Genomic DNA, 18,749 nt, shown 5'->3' on the forward strand with positions numbered 1-18,749 from the left:
AGAGCTTAAGTGCTTAAGCTGTGGAGATCAGTAGTAATATTTTAAAATATCAACATAACTCAGTATGTTAGGAACAATTTCTGGTATCATTACTTGAATGGACAGCACTGTTTACTACACAACCCCTCGCACTGAATACAGTTCAGTTATTTTAGAAATTTAAAAGGTTACTAAACTACAGCACACAGCTATTCTGTCTGTAAATTTCCTGGTTTTCTACCATAATACTTCATTTAAATTAGAAATGAAGAAAGCCTAGCCTGATTAACACTAAGAAATTTCTGTATAGACAATTAAGAAAACTATTAATAATGCAGAAAAGAGGCCAAAGGACAGAGTACAGGACAGATATTTGTGAAGTGTTTTACTTCCTGATTTGCACATCTTCTCTACCAATTTATTTTTCAAATTCCAGAACTGTATTTACAGGTCAAAATTATCTGAAATTCTGGTCTAAAAAGGGTCAAGAGGAGTTATCACGCGGGGGTGCCTTCCTCCAACAGTTAAGATTTCTTCTCACTTTCTAGTTCTTGTCTGTCATTTGAGCCACTGTAGTCCGAGATCCAAACACTGTCCGGAAAAACTCCTGCAACATGCAGAGCTAGCAGAAGCATTTTCTTCTACCTGTCAAAATGCCGGTCCCACTACTGAAATGAATTCAGCCACTCCAACAGCAGAAAGACAAGTCGATGTGATTTTCAATAGCCTCCAAATATCTTACCTAGTGACCATAATTTTAGAAAACATTCAAGGTAAGATTTCCAGTTTGTCATCTGGCTTGATTATGGCATTTACCATTCTCATGCGTCTCTATAAACCAAACAGTGAGCAACTCTTAACTTCTCGTCATTGAGAAATAGTTCCATAGTGTTTCTGTTCTTCCCACATCATGTGGTAAGAGGGAGGGGGAAATCATCACAAGCCTCTCTGACACTGCTCATGAGGTGACAATACCATGATACACAGAAGCAATTTCCGTGAGGCGAAGACACAGCGAGCCTGTTACGTCCCATAGCGCGGACATACCCTGACAGTGCAGCGTGCTTCCGCTGCTCTCACTTGTAGGTGCTGCCACGCTGCTAACCAAGTGTGAAGGAGCCCTCTAGTGTAAAAAAGAAACTGAACCTACCGCCCATGTTTTGCACACAAGTAACGCAGCAAAACAATGAAGTTGCAACAATTATAAAGCCTCCTGGATCTCAACACTGAAGGAAAAAAGGTACATATACTTACAGATAGTCTTAATGGGTATTACGAATAATGTGATTTCAGGGCTAATGTGTGACTGGCCATAAGCCCGGTCTTAATTGAGAAAGGAATCCAAAAACTTGAGAAGGATGCAGAAATAAACTGCAGTCCCTATCAGCTAAATATTTTGTTTAAATTTTTCAGTAGACCTTGACCTTAAGAGCAATTGATAAAAAAACATTTAAAGGACAGAAAGCCTTTTTGTAGACCCTGTGTAACAGGGTAAATTTTATCTGTTATGTGCTGATAATCTTCTGGAGGTGTAGCCAGTTTGCTCTATAATACAAATAATACCCAGGAAATTCCAGTGCTTGGATCTATTTGCTAGTAATACAGCTTCATTACAATGGCTCCTATCTCATATGGTATAGAAAAATTTTTTTCATATACATACCACTACAGCATGTAATTCATGTATTATTCCCATAACATACGCACTTGAAGACACAAGAAGCCATTGGAGAGGCAGTGTATGCCTTTGTGCTACCTGTAGTATTCTATGAAGATGCTGCATAGTAGCTGTTTGGCAAAAGATCACAGGCATGCAAGTAGAGAGAGACAGACACATCAAGAGAAAAAATTAGAGATTCAGCCCCACACAGGTCAATAATATGCAGCTATTTCCTGCATCAAAACTTTTGGTTTATGCTTTGTATCACTAAGATTAGAAAAAAAATGGCAAGGATGATGCTTAAGTTGAATGTATTTTATTGTCACTAATTCTAAAAGTGATGTACATTAAATTTATCCGGTCTACAAACAATATTGTTCTGAAGTTGTGTAGAGAAAACCATATGCAATAGTTTATTTTTGTGTTTTTAATCTTTAGAGTGATCACAGTTGATTGCATAGCAGTTTTATGATGCCGGATGGAAAGTCAAAACAATTATGAAGTTTAAATTGATAACAACTTCTTTAATGCCCTGCTGTCTAACTGCTAGAAGGATAAACAAAGAATACCTAGAATGCTGGAATGAGTTTAGGAAATTAATTAGAAAAGTTATGAAGTGATATTAGAAGAAGACAAGAAGTAATGCATGAGAGGCATAAGCAACTGATAAATGAGGAGACATTGCAAATAATTAAGTAAAATCACAAGAGATGCAGTTTAGATAATCATTTAGAAGCAAAGAAGAGAAAACTCAGACCCATTTTAGACAAACAGAATTGTGAAAGTGACTTCATTTTACTTCCATTTAGGATTTTATCCTGGATGCTGACCTAAAACTTTTCTGAATTTCACAAATGGGGAAAATGAGTTCTGCAAAACTAAAGTGTCATCCTGGTTTAGGCCCTTACGCTGGAAATCTTATGTGAACAGCCACTTTCACTAAACTTGCTGAACTTCTCACTTCCGGACAGGCTGCACAGCCTCCTTGGGTTATTTTGGCACCTCCTTTTCTGGCGCGCAAAGAGGAGTTCAGAGGAATGCAAAATGAAAAACAAGGGGAAAAAAATAATCCAACTTTCCCAAACCACAGAAAACTTTCATTTGGTATACATTTTGACCAAAGGTTCAGTGAGAGCAATGGTTATATTTTATCCAAAAAATCACTCTCAGTGGAAAGAACTCTAAAAAGTTTTGGTACAGGAGGACTAAGAGAAAGAAATATTGTACTGCTGGCATCTACATCCACACTCAAAGTGTATAAATACTAAAAGTGCAGGAGGTTGCAAGTATTATCACAATTACACAATAGCACTTTTAGGAGGCAGAGTCAGAGGAAATTGTATAGATTATTCAATTTTTTAATGATATTTGAGTGGCTAATGACAAAGTTAATTTGAATATGTTATAAAAAACCCCAAATTTTTAACTGCACATCTATAACATCTTAAAATGACTTAACCTCCCCTGGACATTTGCCCATTCCTTTAGTTGTATCAGATTAGAAGAAGCAAAAAAGAAGGAATTACAGGGATTTTGGAGTTTTGGTGGTGGTTTTATGTGGAAGTATTGTTTTGTATCCTATTTGATTCAGTTTATATATATCAATATCAGATTTAATTGTAGGGTTAACTACAATTAACTACTTAAGGATAGTTATTTGAAAATATTTATGATCTTACTAAGTGAAATTTTGGGTACCAACAGAGTACACCTGAACATAATTTTCCTTTGTACAGCTTGACTCTTAATGTCATATTTGAATACTGGATTATTAATTTCAAATACAGCTAAGTAATTTGTAACTACAGAACTAAATATCTAAAGAATCACAACAAAAATATTTGAAAAGGCCTTAATACTGATGCCTACAGCCAAGAAATATCTTCAGACACAGCTCAGAATCTATGTTTTCAGATGATCAAAAGCCTTATTCAAAGTCCTCCAGGCTTTGAGATTTATTAGCATTCAAAGGAATAAAAATTGAACAATAGGTGTTGAAGGCTTAAGAATTAAAAATGGCTGTGATTTCTAACAACCAATACAAGAATAAAAGAGATTCTTTAGAAATGCACTTCATATGAATTACTAGGTTCTGTTTTCTCATTTTCTGTGATACCATGTAAGCCCTCCACTGGCCAACTATGCTTAAGACAAGTATTTTTTTCATTTTTCCATAAGACTTCTTTTTTTTTCTTTTTTTTTCTTTTTTTCTTTTCTTTTTTTTTTTTTTTTTGCATAACCATCATGGCTCCTGAGCAGGGATAGGCTCAACCTGATGCAGTGGATGTCATGATGTGCAAAAAAAATTGGTCCAGTTTTGGGAAGAACATCCTACTTCTTTTCTGCTGAACTGGATTCCCTTGCTTAAATGATTGTGGATGCAGAAAGCTGTGGCTCAAAAGAAGTCAGTGAGCACGTGGAATTTAAAAACCAGATCAACTTCAACATTACCACAGCCCTTTTAAAGTTTATAGTATTCCTGTAGGACCCACAGAACAAACCTAGCAAAACAAAAAGACAGCAAGATTGCCAAATAAGAGAAGTCATTGAAAAACATCTTTAACTGATGTAGAGGTTTAAATCATTAATCAAGTCTAAACAACTTGGAAAGGAAATTGTAAAAGAAAGGAATAATTCTGGTTACTTAGAAAAACTTCTCTTCAAATGGAAATGAACTTTTAAAACCTTTAAACTTCCCTGAATAGGCCATTGAAACTTAGCAAGTGAGAATTTAAAAAATCTACTCAGAAACTGTGACTGAAGAGGTCATTGTCAGCCCTGTAAAAGAAGGATTACTTCCTCTTTGCTTCATAAACCAGTTTTACTGCCTATAAGCACTTCCATTTTCAACGATCCTACAGGAATTGTAGCTTTAGTATTGAAGATGTTATACCGGAACCGATTTCTCCCTGCACTATACCCGTGTCCCATTATAATAACCCCTGCATGTCTTCAGTCATAACAAGGTGAGCTGGATGGTCAAGGAGAACAAGAGTAATTTCATTTGTTATTCAGCAGTGACTTTCTTTATGTTCCTGTCACTAGAATTGATTCTCCTATCTCCTTTTGCCGTATTCAATCACTAAAGAATGGAGCTGCAACTGTTAGAAAACCGATGTGAGTGAAAGGTGAATCAAGCATAACAGTATATTTTAGCTAAGTTTAGTTCTGGTTTTGTTTCCAGACACAACTCACTGTCCCTTTCTCATCCCGACGACTTCATCCTCACTCCCTAATGACTATGTACTTCACTGGAAAGTTTCACTTTTTCTTTTATCTCATCAGACAAGTTTAACAGGAGCATCATGACCTCAAAGGAATGTTTCATTTCAAGATCAGATTTTTACATGCCCTACTGATTCAAAAATAAGGTTCAAGGAAGACAGGTGTATGGTTAAAGCATTGGCCTGGTGCTTATGTTGATGTAGGTTCAGTTCCTGGCACTGCCACAGCCTTCTCCTGTACAAATAATTGATAGGTAGATTCCATAAATATTACTCAAATTATGTACTATCTTTCTCTGCAAAGAGCTCTCTTAATTTAGGATAAAGCACTGTTTAACATCAGTGAAGATAAAAGAATCTGTCTCTAAATCTTCCCGTCTTAATTCCCTTTTTAAACATAGTGCTTAATTTGTCCTTGTTAATCAGGAATCTTGTACACCAATCTTCACAAGTAAAAGTATCCCAGTATGCCAAAAGTAGCAGACAATAAAACATAAGTTTTCCAGAAAATAATTCACATATAAAATGATGGCCACAAGAAAACTACATGCTGGACTTTTAATAAAAGTATTAAGTCATCTTACCACACCTAAAGTAATTTTTTATGTACTTAAGTAATGTCATTCTGACTTGTACAGAAAGGTTCAATAACTGAAAGTCTAAACACAATTCAGACAATACTGCACAGGTACGAAGCTGAATCTTGCTTGTTCCTGATGCTCTGTTGCTATATCATTGTACACGGCTAGATGCTTCTTGCTGACAAAGACCTTGGCAATGATATCAGATTTAACTAAACAGAGCTTATAGGTCCAGAGCTTAGACCACATTCAAGTAAATCCACTGAAGTTAACTGCATTAGACAAATATAAAACTAGTGTGAGAAGTTAGCCAGGCTCTTACTGTTATCATCTTTCTCCTTCCTGCTTTCTTCTTCTATTGTCACACTTGTTTCTAGTAAGGGAATGAAAATTGTCTGCCTCTATAGCAGACAAGATGATAGTGACCTGCTCTCAACTGCTTACCCTCCTGTATTACTGCTGTATAAACAGAAATAAGAGTTTTAATGTGTGTCAATACGTGCACTCCTGGATAGTGTGAAAGGTATTAGACAGGAGTTATTTAATGCAACAGCCACTCACAGCTTCTGTTTCTAAGCAGATGATGATTTCAAATTGCAGGAAGAAGAGCACTATGTTTGTCATTTATTTGCTTTCATTTCTCAGAATACAGCCGAGAAAGACATAAAAATCTTGATTACAGAGTGCAAAGCAATGCACTGCTTGTTATGTGGTCAGTGGCATTAACCATCTCGCAGTCATTCTGCTTCACATTGCACAGTGGTATTCTTTTGTTCTTATCTCCTTCAAGAAATCACATCACATCCATTCCCTGCAAATCTCTCTCGATGCCACTAAGATAGTATTTACTTACTGAACTGGAAGACAAAACAAGTGATTGTTCATTATCGGCCTGATGCAAAGCCTACTAAGGGCAAGGGAAGTCTTTTCATTGATTTTAGTAGACCTTGGATCCGGTTATATATAAGTAGCTTCTGGCACCGGATTCACCAAGACATAGTCCTGACTGCACTAAAAGATTTCCAGTGACTTCAGTGATGCTAGGATTTCACCCAGTCATGGGTTTTGCATTGTTATTCATTTGGTAATCCAAATAAAATGTGGTTTTACATTGGCTATGGGATAAGAAGGGTATGAGAAGTCCTATCACGATTGATCATCCTTCCACCACACACAAGGGTAAGCAGTAATTTTTTATTGTGAGATGATATACAAGAAGAGGAGAGACTGTATTCTCATTACAGATGGATGACTGTATTACCAAAGTCCTTCTTGATGCACTATAGTGGGCAATATTCAAATGTAGCAACAACCTACTGGTTTCTAATTATCTTGTCCTAAACCCTGATAAACCTGGCTATTCTTGCAATAATGAATTTCTTTGCAGCAAAGCATTTCCCTTGCCAAAGTATATATTTTTTGGCAGCATCTGGCACTTTCCAGCACTGGAATCTGACGTAGGCTTGTAAATTGTGCTAGGTTGGCAAGGTTTTCACCCTCCAGAGCACTGAATTGGTGCAAAATAATACATTATATTGTTTCCCACTCTTTCTGGTATTTTTTTTTTCCTCAAAAGAATTCTAAACTCTGAAATTTCCGTTTCATATCCCAGTGCAATACTCACAAAAATATAGGTCTTTCTCTTCACACGTTGCAACTGGCTTAGGAACTACTGTGTGAAGCATAATGACTCTATCACATGCTTAGTACACTTAATGGCCTCCAAAGTAGCCGTTCCATAAAAAGGGCAGAGTACAGTGCAGCTATATGTGAGAGGAAATTGTTACAAGTGCTGTACTTTGGAAATAAGTTTAGGGGAAGAAGATTTCCCCCCCCCCAATTAAATACACAATGAAGAAAAAAATCCTTCTGAAATCATAATTCTAGAGCAAAAAAAATCACCTTCTGCAACTGTGTGGCTGACTAAATAAACAGGCATACAAATGAAAAATTAAGACACCTTTTTGGAATAAATCTACATTTGTCAGCTAACTGACTTTAAAGAAGTGAAATAGTTGTTTTACTCTCCATTTGAAACATCAAAGAGTTTTTATTTTTTTCATAAGGTGCAGCTTATAAATCTTAATTATTCAGGCAAAACACTCTGTGAAGTCTTGATAGATTTCTCTTATAGATCAGTACTAACTGAGTGTGTAAGTCTCACTTGCCTAGAATTTCGGAGCAACGAGCAAATATCATCTTGCCTTAGACTCGGTAATTAATGCAACCCAATATTCCACAAAGCAGTAGCTCTAGTGCGATATCTCAATATTAACAAATGCGTATGCTTTCATAAAGATTTTACTTGTGCATACTGATAAAGCTTATCCTCTGTTCTCATGCATATTAAATTAGACTTCAGAGCTAGATCATCCATTCATTGAGCATTTATAAATGCTAATGTATGCTCATTCTGATGAATACAAACAAAAATCAGTCTAAGCATAATTATTTTTTTGGCGCTAACAAAACATTGAAGGAAAATGGAAGCTAAATATTAAATATTGTAGCTTCAAACTGCATGCAACTTATTTACATGAAAATCAGATTGCCTACTTTGCAACATTTAAACCTTGAGGTATTTCTGTTAAGGGACTTAACAACAGTTCACAAGATTTGTTGTTTGCTTGTTTGTTTGTTTGTTTGTTTTAACAGTTCATAGAAGTATCAAAATACAGGCATTTCCAGCTGATTGAACATTGACTCATAATTTTCCAAATACAGATTAAAAATTCCAGAGTACCCTCAAGAAGTATTACCAATATAACATTAAGCCATTTGTCTAAGATCACAAGGAGATGAAAAGTGATAGGAACAATCTCTCATTTTGCATATGCATGCATTTATAATGCAAAAATAGACAAGAGTACTAGCCTGATATACAGGCCCTAGTCAAAGAGGTACAGAGATACATAATTAAACAGTAGACTGGCTGGTATGCTTTTTAGAACAATATGTGACATTATATTTAATTGTTAAAATGGAAATAAAAGAGAATGGCTTTGTACTCCACCAGTGACGTACATTTTGTGATTTAGGACACATTGCTTTCAATGGAATTAAGTTTCTTTTACTTCAGTTACCTAGAAGAAGTTGTGCATGTACTCTAAGATTAGATCAAGTAGCCTCATCTGTAGCTGATGAAAGAACACAGGCTCTTTCAGAGGAAAATTCATGTCATTTTAAGCAAAGCATTCAAAACAGGAATAAGTCGCTCTCCAGACACACTTGCTGGTTGACTTGACTATCTCAAACTAGTTCATTTATTTTCAGATAGTGAAGCTGAGTAAGATGAATCTCAAACTCAGCATCCCTAGTCTTCTGTGCCACTGTAAGGCAAATAGTACATGCCACTCAAAAATACTCCATCCACCAGCTCCCAGTTGGGATCTAGCGTACAGGCTGTGCTTGTTCAGTTACTACATTGTAGTATAGCACCATAGACTCTCAACCTTGTTGTTCAGGTCACAGAAAAATTCTGACTGACCTACTGCCTCATAGTATGCTTATATACATCCAGATACCGTAAGCTACAAACTGGACACAGTGGTAAATGGGAAAAAAAGGTTTTCATCACACTTCTCTGGAGGATCCCTCACAGAGGTACCCCAAAACTGCTATCAATGCTTCAAAATTGTACAAATTATATTACCCTGATGTTTTGAGAGAAACATTTTGAGTTTCTCAGTACAAGATTACAGTACACTGATAGGTCAATAGCCTTTCACATTACTCTAAAAGCTGCAGCTACAGCTGAAGATTGACTCTAATAGTAGGCTAGGAATAAGTTCACTGGTTTTCAGATTTATGATGTTTTTCTGAATTACAGTTTAAAAGGCATTCTCAGGTTTTACTGCTGGGCTAAGAAAGACACTATGTACAGCAAATATAAAAAGAGTCACATAAAAGCTCCAGGACACGTTACCCCAGTTCTTCCTAGAGTCCTCTAAACAGTAGATTAGCTTTGTGTTTATCTCGGGCTATTTCTCATGTAATTTTCTAACATTAATGCTACGACAGTAAATTATAATTCTCCACAAAATTACTAGATAGTTTGACAACTGAAACTTTTATAGTCCACCTACACCAGTGCTTCTCACATTGAAACCATCAGCAGAGCCAAACCAATGGCAGCACCAGTGAGACAATTTGGAGGGAAGGGGGAGAACAAAGAAATCAAGCATGAGCAAGCCCTGCTGAATTACTCCACTGACTTTGCATTATTTAAAGGGAAGTGCTGTTAGTACAGAAGTCAGCTGTTTAACTATTGGAATTCTGTACCTTGGCCTGCTTTCAGGGGACTTCAGAACAGTGTGACTAGACTTTGTATCTGCTTGTAGCACATGGAAAGAAACATTCACATATTTGGTACAGTAGATTAAATGAAAGCCAAAAATTCTATTAAGTAAACTTTGACCTACATGATATGAAACCTCTTTTGAGCTAGCAACTGACAAAAAAGGAAAGAAACCTCCAAGGAAATCAGTGTACGTCAGCAAAAAGGAATGCCTAGGACTGTTATATGTCCACAGACAGCACTTTGAAGGTTGAGTAAATATAAGGACCTTTTTGATAACAGCTGGAAGGCAGCACTCAAATTGTGTCAGAAAGATGAGAAAGAACTATATGGGAGTCCAGTATACTGACACAGCAGGATCGGCCAGTATTTTAAGGCAATATCACAAAATAAATTAAGGAACAGAAAAGTGGTATTAAATGTGCAGAACCAGCAGCCATTTATTTACTAATATGGATTTTGGTCTAGAAATTAAGTGCTTAGTTATGTCAGTCCCTATGTAGGAGAGCACTCAGGCATGTGCTTACTGTTGAATATGTGCTTTAGTCCAACAGACCATGTAGGAGCTTGAACATTTGCCTAGATCTAAGTGCATACTTTGGTAACTTGATGAACTGGGACCATCTGATCCTGCAGTCCTTCCAGAAGAAGACGGGCCAAATACTGATAATACCTGTAGAAGTGGTAGTATCTCCTTGTAATTCTTTATCTCATCTTTGTCTGTGACAGCATGTTTTGTATACTGCAGCACTTAAGAGGACAGCAGCAATTTAAAATCTATTGGTTTAAATTTAATTTAGACATCAGATACTTCTCAAAAGTAGAGTCCACAATCATGATTACTGAAGAAGAATAATTTTTCCTAAGTTTTTCTATGTATTTGCCTGATCTGTTGTACAGCACTTCAGGTAATATTACTTTCTATTTCGTACAAATTTTAAGTATACTTGTTGCTTATGTCCTTCAAATACCTTGGAAAAACTTATTTGAAGAAAAAAATAAAAACATTTGACTTCACAATACTAATGGTATCTTTTTATGAAGGATGAGCATTTAGTATGCCATGTAATACACGAACATTTAAGTCTATAAGTAAATGACAAGTTTTGCTGCTGACCACATCACTGATGTGTTAGCAATTCCATTCCAAACTTGTTACATGTACCATACAGGAGTTTTAAAGAGCTATAAGATATTATATCCTCCTTCATAAAGTTATTATTATGTCAGAAAGAAAAACAACTCGTAAATGTCTTTGGAATGGCTACAGTACAAATAATTTTGCAGTACACTGAGATTTTTCACCTGAAAGATTCCAGGATTCAGGATTTGTATTAACTATTTATGCATATGATAGTGCAGGAGAAATATTGCTACCGATTACTAAATAATGCAGGCAATGCTTCATGGGGCATTCAAGGTATTTTATCAACTTTATAAATGGTTAAATGCACACACTGAAGGTTAAAATAACTTCCACATAATCACGCAACAAGATAGTAGCTAGATGAGAATAAAACTCAGAATTGACAACTTCTAACTAACTAAAAAAATATGCATAAGTCCCTGCTTAACTTATTGGGAAGACATCATACGCAAATAAATCAGTGATGTTATTAGACATTAGAGTGCATGGCTCTAGTTCCTTTACTTTATGTACTGGCAAAGAAAAATCAAATGTATTCCTGTTGAAATGAATGTATTTACCAAAAAGTCATAAATTTTGTACAATAAATGATACTGATAAACTAGTAGAACACTATATAACCCATTGCATGTCACTTTTTTTTCTTATGTCTTGAGTAAAAAATAATTAAAGAAAGAAAGCATCAGATTATATAACTGAGCTAAATTTTAAATGGCAAAATACAAACAATGCTGTATAAGTACAGGCTCAACACAGACAAATTGGAAAGAACTATTGATTGTTAAAGGAGATGAAAGACTTAAAGAAAAACAAAACAAAACAAAACAAAACCCCAGACAACCTCTAACAACCAGTACATGTTTAGCTTTAATCATGACAAAGCTAAATGTTAATCTTATTAAACAACAACATTTTTGAGACCTTTCAAACTTTACATTTCATGTGACTATTACCTTTATAACCCCTTCATATAACAAAAAATGCCACTACCAGTCATTAGTCTTTCTTAGATCATTCTGACCAAAATGTAACACTGAGAAAAAAAACCTAATAAGTGCTCTACAGGGTAGATAATTGGCTTCAGTAAAGAACAAGGACACTTGTTTTGCTAATGGATTTTACAAGTTAAAGACATTTATAGTCTTGCTACTCATGGAAGGAAGATTTCTTCTATCAAGTTCTATCGTTAACTCATGGAAGTTCTTGAGCAGCACGTTTTCTTATCGATTCTAAATTTTGTCACCTAGAGGTAATCTTATCTACCTAGCATGAACGTCATGAGGACCTAACATTTGTAAGATTCTTAGAAGTGCAAAATAATCCTGCAATCTTCTATTGGATTGATAGAATTTTTAAATAGGTAACTTCTTTTCTTGGTAGATAGGTCATGATAAGCCAGATGAAACCAACCAATGAACTGTCCATCCTTTTTTTTATTGCTAGCAGTAGCCAGGGAATCAACCAAACCTTTATGCCTATTAGCTGCTATCTAATACCATTTAAAGGAAAATTCTTGAACAGAAGCTTTTAGAGTGTTTTTGCCTATGACAAATTGGCAGACTAAGAAAAGAAAGGTAAGCTTAACTAATCGACTACTTGTACTTACAGTTCAGCTGGATCTATTAGAAAGACTTACATCTGCATACCCAGGAACAGAATTTGCCCTTCCATGTTTTAAGTAGGAGTAAGACAAAATGTGGAACGGCTCTGGGTATCCCACACAGTAATGACACTCCACATTTTATCATGACTGCTAAATTTTAAAAGTATTAGGATAAGACAATTGATTAACAGACTTTGGAAAAATCTCCAGGGAAAAACTTGTACTTTATAATATAACTCAGTGAGTGAAAATAGTCTGGGAAAAAACCCTAAAACTCTGTGCCTTAATATTTATAATACTTTTCAGTGATACACAGAAAACAATACACACACACACAGACAAATCAAAATATTACTGTAATCTACTCCTGGCTTGCTGTTCTGTTTAGTCTTATGAAACAAATAATTTAGCAGGCAACATACAATATAGAGGCCCTCAGTGGATTGTAATATACTAAGTAAGCATGTTTTTCTTTTTGTTTAATTTACAGTCCCTGGAAAAAAAGACATTTAAAAACCTATTGTCTGGATTTACAAAGCTCATAGGGATAGTTAGTTCTTAGCTGACTGTATTGCTGGCTAAAATGTTAGACATACTTTACCACTAGAGGTCTTTTCATTTACGGATGTACTAAGGCCTCAAGGGTTCTTCATCAGGGGACATACATATGTTTTAACCACAGAGCATTGCAAAATGCAGTGTTGTCTTCAAATTGACAACTGCAGGATGAGTATATCAATATTAACCTAGAATTTGCTGTATAAGCATTGGAGGTAATACGTTCCCAAAGAGAAACTGAATTTTCATCTTTTTTGATACCCTTATCCTTTATCTAGCTTTAGTAATTTCTTAAAACATAAACTCCTGCCAAACTCTGAATAACAGATTTTTGGTGATAAAACTGAAGGGGCGGGGGGGGGGGGGGGCGAAAGCAAGAAAAAAAAATTGGTAGAGCTGACTGAATTGAGTTCCTTCATTTTTTTGGCTCTTGGTGCAATTTTCTTTCCTTTTTTCCATATTTTTGGGTTCTTAACCAATGTGGGTAATTCTGTAAATGGAAACATTTAATGCTGAAAATGTCAAAACAAAACATTTAATCTTTTCAGAATTTTACTGTCTTAAACCAAATTCTACCAGAATTTTAAAATAGATGTAGTAAGCAGGCAACTACTTTTGTTTGTTTGGTTTTGGTTTTGTGATTGCTGTTCCTTCATGTCTAGTTGGTCATAAAAGGGCAACTGCACATCCAACTGGGTTGCATACAAACAAGCCCAGGAAATAATGGGTCTGTAATCTTGGGCCGGGGAGGGGGGTTGGGGAGGAGAGTGGAAGAGTTATATGAATGAAAATGTCACCCTGGAGCTGAGTTAAAAATCCAAATTATTTGCCAATCAAATAGTTTCTACAGATGCCCAGTGCCAACACAACACAGAGAAAAATCGTGTTATGTCAGTCCCATTTCCTATCTTGTGCAGAGCTATAGAACAGCAAATCTTCTGCTTGTATCTGTTCCATGAGCCATCTTCCTATTTTTGCTGCATTTCAATGGTTATTTTATTACCTTATTTCCTGCTTCCAACTAGTTTTTGAGTTTGCAGATCTTACAGCCTGTGCAGTGGTATACAGTATTTAGTTCCCCTTTGGAACACACTCTGGCTTCACATAGTGGCTCAGTGTAGCCTTTCTCATTAGAAAATACTTGCCTACAACAGAGGCATGATCTATGATCTTTAAACACTAGCTACCTCAGTCAGCACAATCAGTTTTCATCCAAAAGCTAAAGGGCAAGTTTCCTTTCCAAGGCTTCTAAATGCCATTCCTCCCTCTCCATTTTCAATGCCAAAACAGTTCAAGAAAATCTTTTAATAATACTTTTCTAAGAAGATACAATTTTGCTCAAATACTTAAATAGCAACCACCCATAGACAGAGATCAAAGCTGGCCATTTCCAGGAATATCTTTCGAAGCTGTATCTGAGAGCAGGGGCTTAGAATAGATACACACAGGCAGCCTCTACAACTGTCATCGGTGATTCAGTTAAAATAATGCAACTTAACATGATTGCTGCTGAGATCTTTGCGTTTTCTTTCTAACATAAAAACTTTCCATTTGTGTTTTGAATAGGTAAGCCTACAGGGTATGGATCCAGCAGTAGACGCTTACACCACAAGGGAATAGTGGATGAATGCTGCTTCCAGAGTTGTGACCTGAGGAGGCTGGAGATGTATTGTGCTCCAATAAAGCCACCTAAATCTGCACGCTCTGTACGTGCTCAGCGCCACACTGATATGCCAAAAGCACAAAAGGTAGGCCAGGCCGGGGCGGTGGGGGGGAAGCTCTACCTACCTATTTCAGGGAAGGAAAATTCTGTCAAGGCTGGTAACATAGAAAACCACTGATGTGTTCTGCCTACTAGGGACACTCAGATGTAGTGGGTTTTTGGGAAATAGCGTCCATGGCAGGAAATAAGTAGGAACTGGTGTGTTCTATCCATCTCATCTCTTAGAACACTGAATAAAACATGGACTTGCTAAGCTAGTAGTTGTGAGGTTTTATCCTGCTACTGGGCAGTAAATGACAAGTACTCACATCATCCAATCATAAATAGCACCTAAGACTTCTTTCGAAAGAGAAACCAAACACTGAATGTTTAACAACTGATCTATCCAGAACCTCCTCACTCATCCTTCCTTGCCAGGAAGAGGTGGAGTGAGTGATCAAGAGGGAAAACACAGCGCTTCTGCTATTCATTTTACATGTAAATGAGCAAATTATTTTTTTCTTTCCTCATTATTTTAGCTTTTTTTAAAATTTTTTATCTATCAGAACTAAATTAACTGGATAGTCACTGCAATCATTACATACTTAATTTTAACTATTTAATGTTTAATATGTATATTCACCAAGTGCTTCAAATATTCATTGGTATTATTTGTTTTGGAGTTCAGAGTATCCAGATTTTTGTTCCTGTTGTACTAGATATACTGTATATATATGTAGTTAAATCTCATCTCTCCTCAACAGCGCCTATAACTCAGAAAACCCTTCTTAGACTAGAATACCATTAAGCTCATGTCCAACTGTGTCTCCTGTTCTGAACATCTGGTTCACATGTTATCTGTCATCTGCTGTAAGCCTTTAGTGATATATTTTATTGCTGTTGACCCTGTCTGTCCTACACATATGTTGGCCCCACTCCTGCAGTTATCTGAAAATTTTCTCTTGTAAGAAATGGAACTGCATGAAATCCTAAGATTTCATAGGAAGTCAGGAAACAAGCACTATACACTAATTTCCTTAACATCATCCTTATGAAAAGAACAATTGTAATCGTTCCAGCATGCATTTCTTTTCCGTGAGTCAATCCATAGAATGGAATCCTTTCACCTCTTTCTCAAAAGTTTTCAGCCTTTTAAAGTAGTGGCTGTATGATTCTTCCTGGGAACTATCACCTTAGCCATGAACATCTCAAAAGGCACACATGACAAGTAGTCAAGTCGTCTTCACGTAGAGCTCAACTAGAGCCAAGAGAACCCGCCGTTTATTCCTGTCTGGGCACAGATATATTTAAGGCTTGTGGAAAAAAAAAGAAAACAGGCCTGGCCAGTAATTTGTGTGCTCCTTCCAAAATTGTTGCTAAGGTGATGGGTAAAACATTCTGTAACTTCAAGTAAAAAGAGACAAGATACCTGCCAGGTCTCTGATGGACCTCCACACCACTCTCCTTGGAGGGCTAAGAAACGATGTCATTCTTTAGGCAGCTGTCCTCTTCTGAGTTCGAAAGATAGGCAGGAAAACACTTTTCTCACAGAACAGGAAGGAACACAAGAAAGGCCTTGCATCTTTCTGCAGCAGCAGAGGAGGTAGTGTTCAAGAGGGGATACTAGAAGAAGAAAAAAATTAAGAGTATGTAGTAATTGAGAGAATCTAGTTTCCAAGAAATTACAAGGAGAAAAAAAATCAAGGGGTGAAAAGGACAGCAAAAGGACAATGAGGAGCAGAGGAAAAGGAGGGGGAGTGAATTAGACCAAAGAAGCTGAGAAGATGAGAAATAATGAAGAATTAAATAAGCCATGGTGCATCACACAGAAAAGACAGGATTTTGAGGAAAGGGGAGAGAAAATAAAAATAGAGAAAAATTCATATTAAAGAAAACAACACCTTTAAAGAAAATATATGTGAAAAGGAGGAGAGAGGCGAAGAGAAGCAGTAATATCATAAATGTTTCTTGACGGGAACTTGGCGATAAAATAACAGAAATTTGATAGGAAAAACAAACTGAAATTTTCATTAATATCTGTGGATGAAGAAAATTAGATTGATGAAACAAAAATACAGAAGGGGTAGGAGAAACTATTATTCAGATAAAAGAAAAATACAGGGAAGGGAAGAGAAGAGAAACAGAATTCATTAAGAAAAACTCTGTGAAAAAGCTCTGGTACATATTATCATGTAATTATTTTTTTTTCTTTTTGAAGTCAGCTGTACATGCCTCCATTAAGAAAGACAATGCTATGTTCATACTTTCTTCTTTGCATAGGCTCCCCCAATATGAATGCATTTAGCTAATTCATAGTGTTGATATGTCACTGATTTTAATAAAAAATTAATTATACTAAAGTAAAATTATTTTTCAATTGAACAATTTTTTCTGCTTTATAATATTTTTCTTTCTCAATATTATATGTTATATATGAGATACATATCTTATACATATAAAGGAAAAATATATATAATATATATGACTTCTTCAATATTTTCTTGTTTAGATACAAGATTTAAGGCAGGATTAAGTGGAATATATAAAATGTAGGCTTACTCTCGGATTTCATATACAAGTTTCTTATGCCTTTCATACTTCTAATATAGTTTTTATTTGGTATCTCCTCACCTTTTTAATAGACAAATCCAGGATTTGATTTTTGGTATAAGTGGCTTTGTAAGTAAGTAAGTGGTCTGCTTTCCCAGTTCCTTGATCGGATCATTCCTCCTATGCACAATTTGGTAGAATAACTTAGTTCAATGAAGCAGAGCTGTTGTTCTGTTTATAGGTTGTGTTAATGCTGATCTTAGTCATCACATTACAAACAAGTGTTGCTACTCTACACGCACAGATCTGAATGATGAGGGCCAGGCACTGAATGATTAGCGTGGGCTGGGAACCCCAGAAATGCCTATTTGCTGCTATAAGGCCAACATCAAGAACTAGCTTTAATCCAATTACAGAGACTGTATGTGTGGAGTTTTGTTTGTTTGTAGCTAAGAAACAAAATATTTCTTTCTCCATAGGACCATTATTTGTCCTGTTCTAAGACCTTTCCTCACAAATAGATATAAAAGTATATTGAAAAGTAAAAAATAAACACATTGTTATAATATGCTTAGGGGTATTATATACACAGCATACTTCACAGATTCACAAACAAAAGAAATGAAGAAAGAAATCCAACCAACCTGTAGAATCTGTTGTTCACTCATTAACTGATCACTCATCAATTATGCTCATCCAAAGCCTGTTTTGTTTACTCTATTTGAATACTCTGTTGAAAGCTTTCAATAAAATCCTTACTGTTAAAAAATGAGAGATACTTAGGTATTCATCTTGCCAGAACTGATAAAAAATAGGACATGTTCAACTGCATAATACTAAGCCATTATAAAATTCTATCTTAATTGCAGCTAATTATGTACATGAGCAGACATTATTAAAGGAAACACAATCATATATCAGCATTTCTAAACCCACGAAAGATGTCCCTGAATTTTTAACAAAGAGAACAGGTGTGAAACCAAAGAACATTACAGATCAAGATTTTTTTTTAACCTAAAACTATGAGAATATTTGTTGACATTGCTTTCAGAATAAAATCTCTTTTAATGAGCAAATACATCAGCTAGTAAGGTAAGAGTAAGGAACAGGGAGAAGCTTTCAGTATCTGTGCTGGAAAGCAAAGTAATGGCTTCACCTATTTTTGCACTAAGTTTATGTTTAGAGTTTTAGACTGAAACAAGAGCAAGAAGGGCAATTAAAGTTCTGTCTTCAGTGTACATGGTTCTGTCTAGTTTTTCTTTCATTCGTTTCTTTCTCTTCTGAGAAATGCTAATAAAAGTTTAGTCTATTTACCCTTAAGTAAATTAAGTTTTAAGAGCAATTTGGAAAACTACTGAATAGAACTTTGAAACACAACTGTTCTCTATTCAAGCAAAGGAGATAATGGAGCTATTTCCACAACAGCTGGGTACGTGAGGGAAGACTCT

At 35.8% G+C, this 18,749-nt stretch overlaps 1 protein-coding gene across 1 annotated transcript in view; it reads left to right on the forward strand.

The window, feature by feature from the left end:
• Positions 1 to 18,749, forward strand: part of IGF1 (insulin like growth factor 1) — a 55,541-nt gene that overhangs the window by 24,895 nt on the left and 11,897 nt on the right. Inside the window, exon 3 of the mRNA XM_054803429.1 lies at positions 14,616 to 14,797. Coding sequence (XP_054659404.1) covers positions 14,616 to 14,797 — 182 coding nt within the window. The remainder of the gene's footprint in view (positions 1 to 14,615; positions 14,798 to 18,749) is intronic.

This window comes from Grus americana, chromosome 1 (assembly GCF_028858705.1).
Source record: "Grus americana isolate bGruAme1 chromosome 1, bGruAme1.mat, whole genome shotgun sequence".
NCBI classification, from domain to species: domain Eukaryota; kingdom Metazoa; phylum Chordata; class Aves; order Gruiformes; family Gruidae; genus Grus; species Grus americana.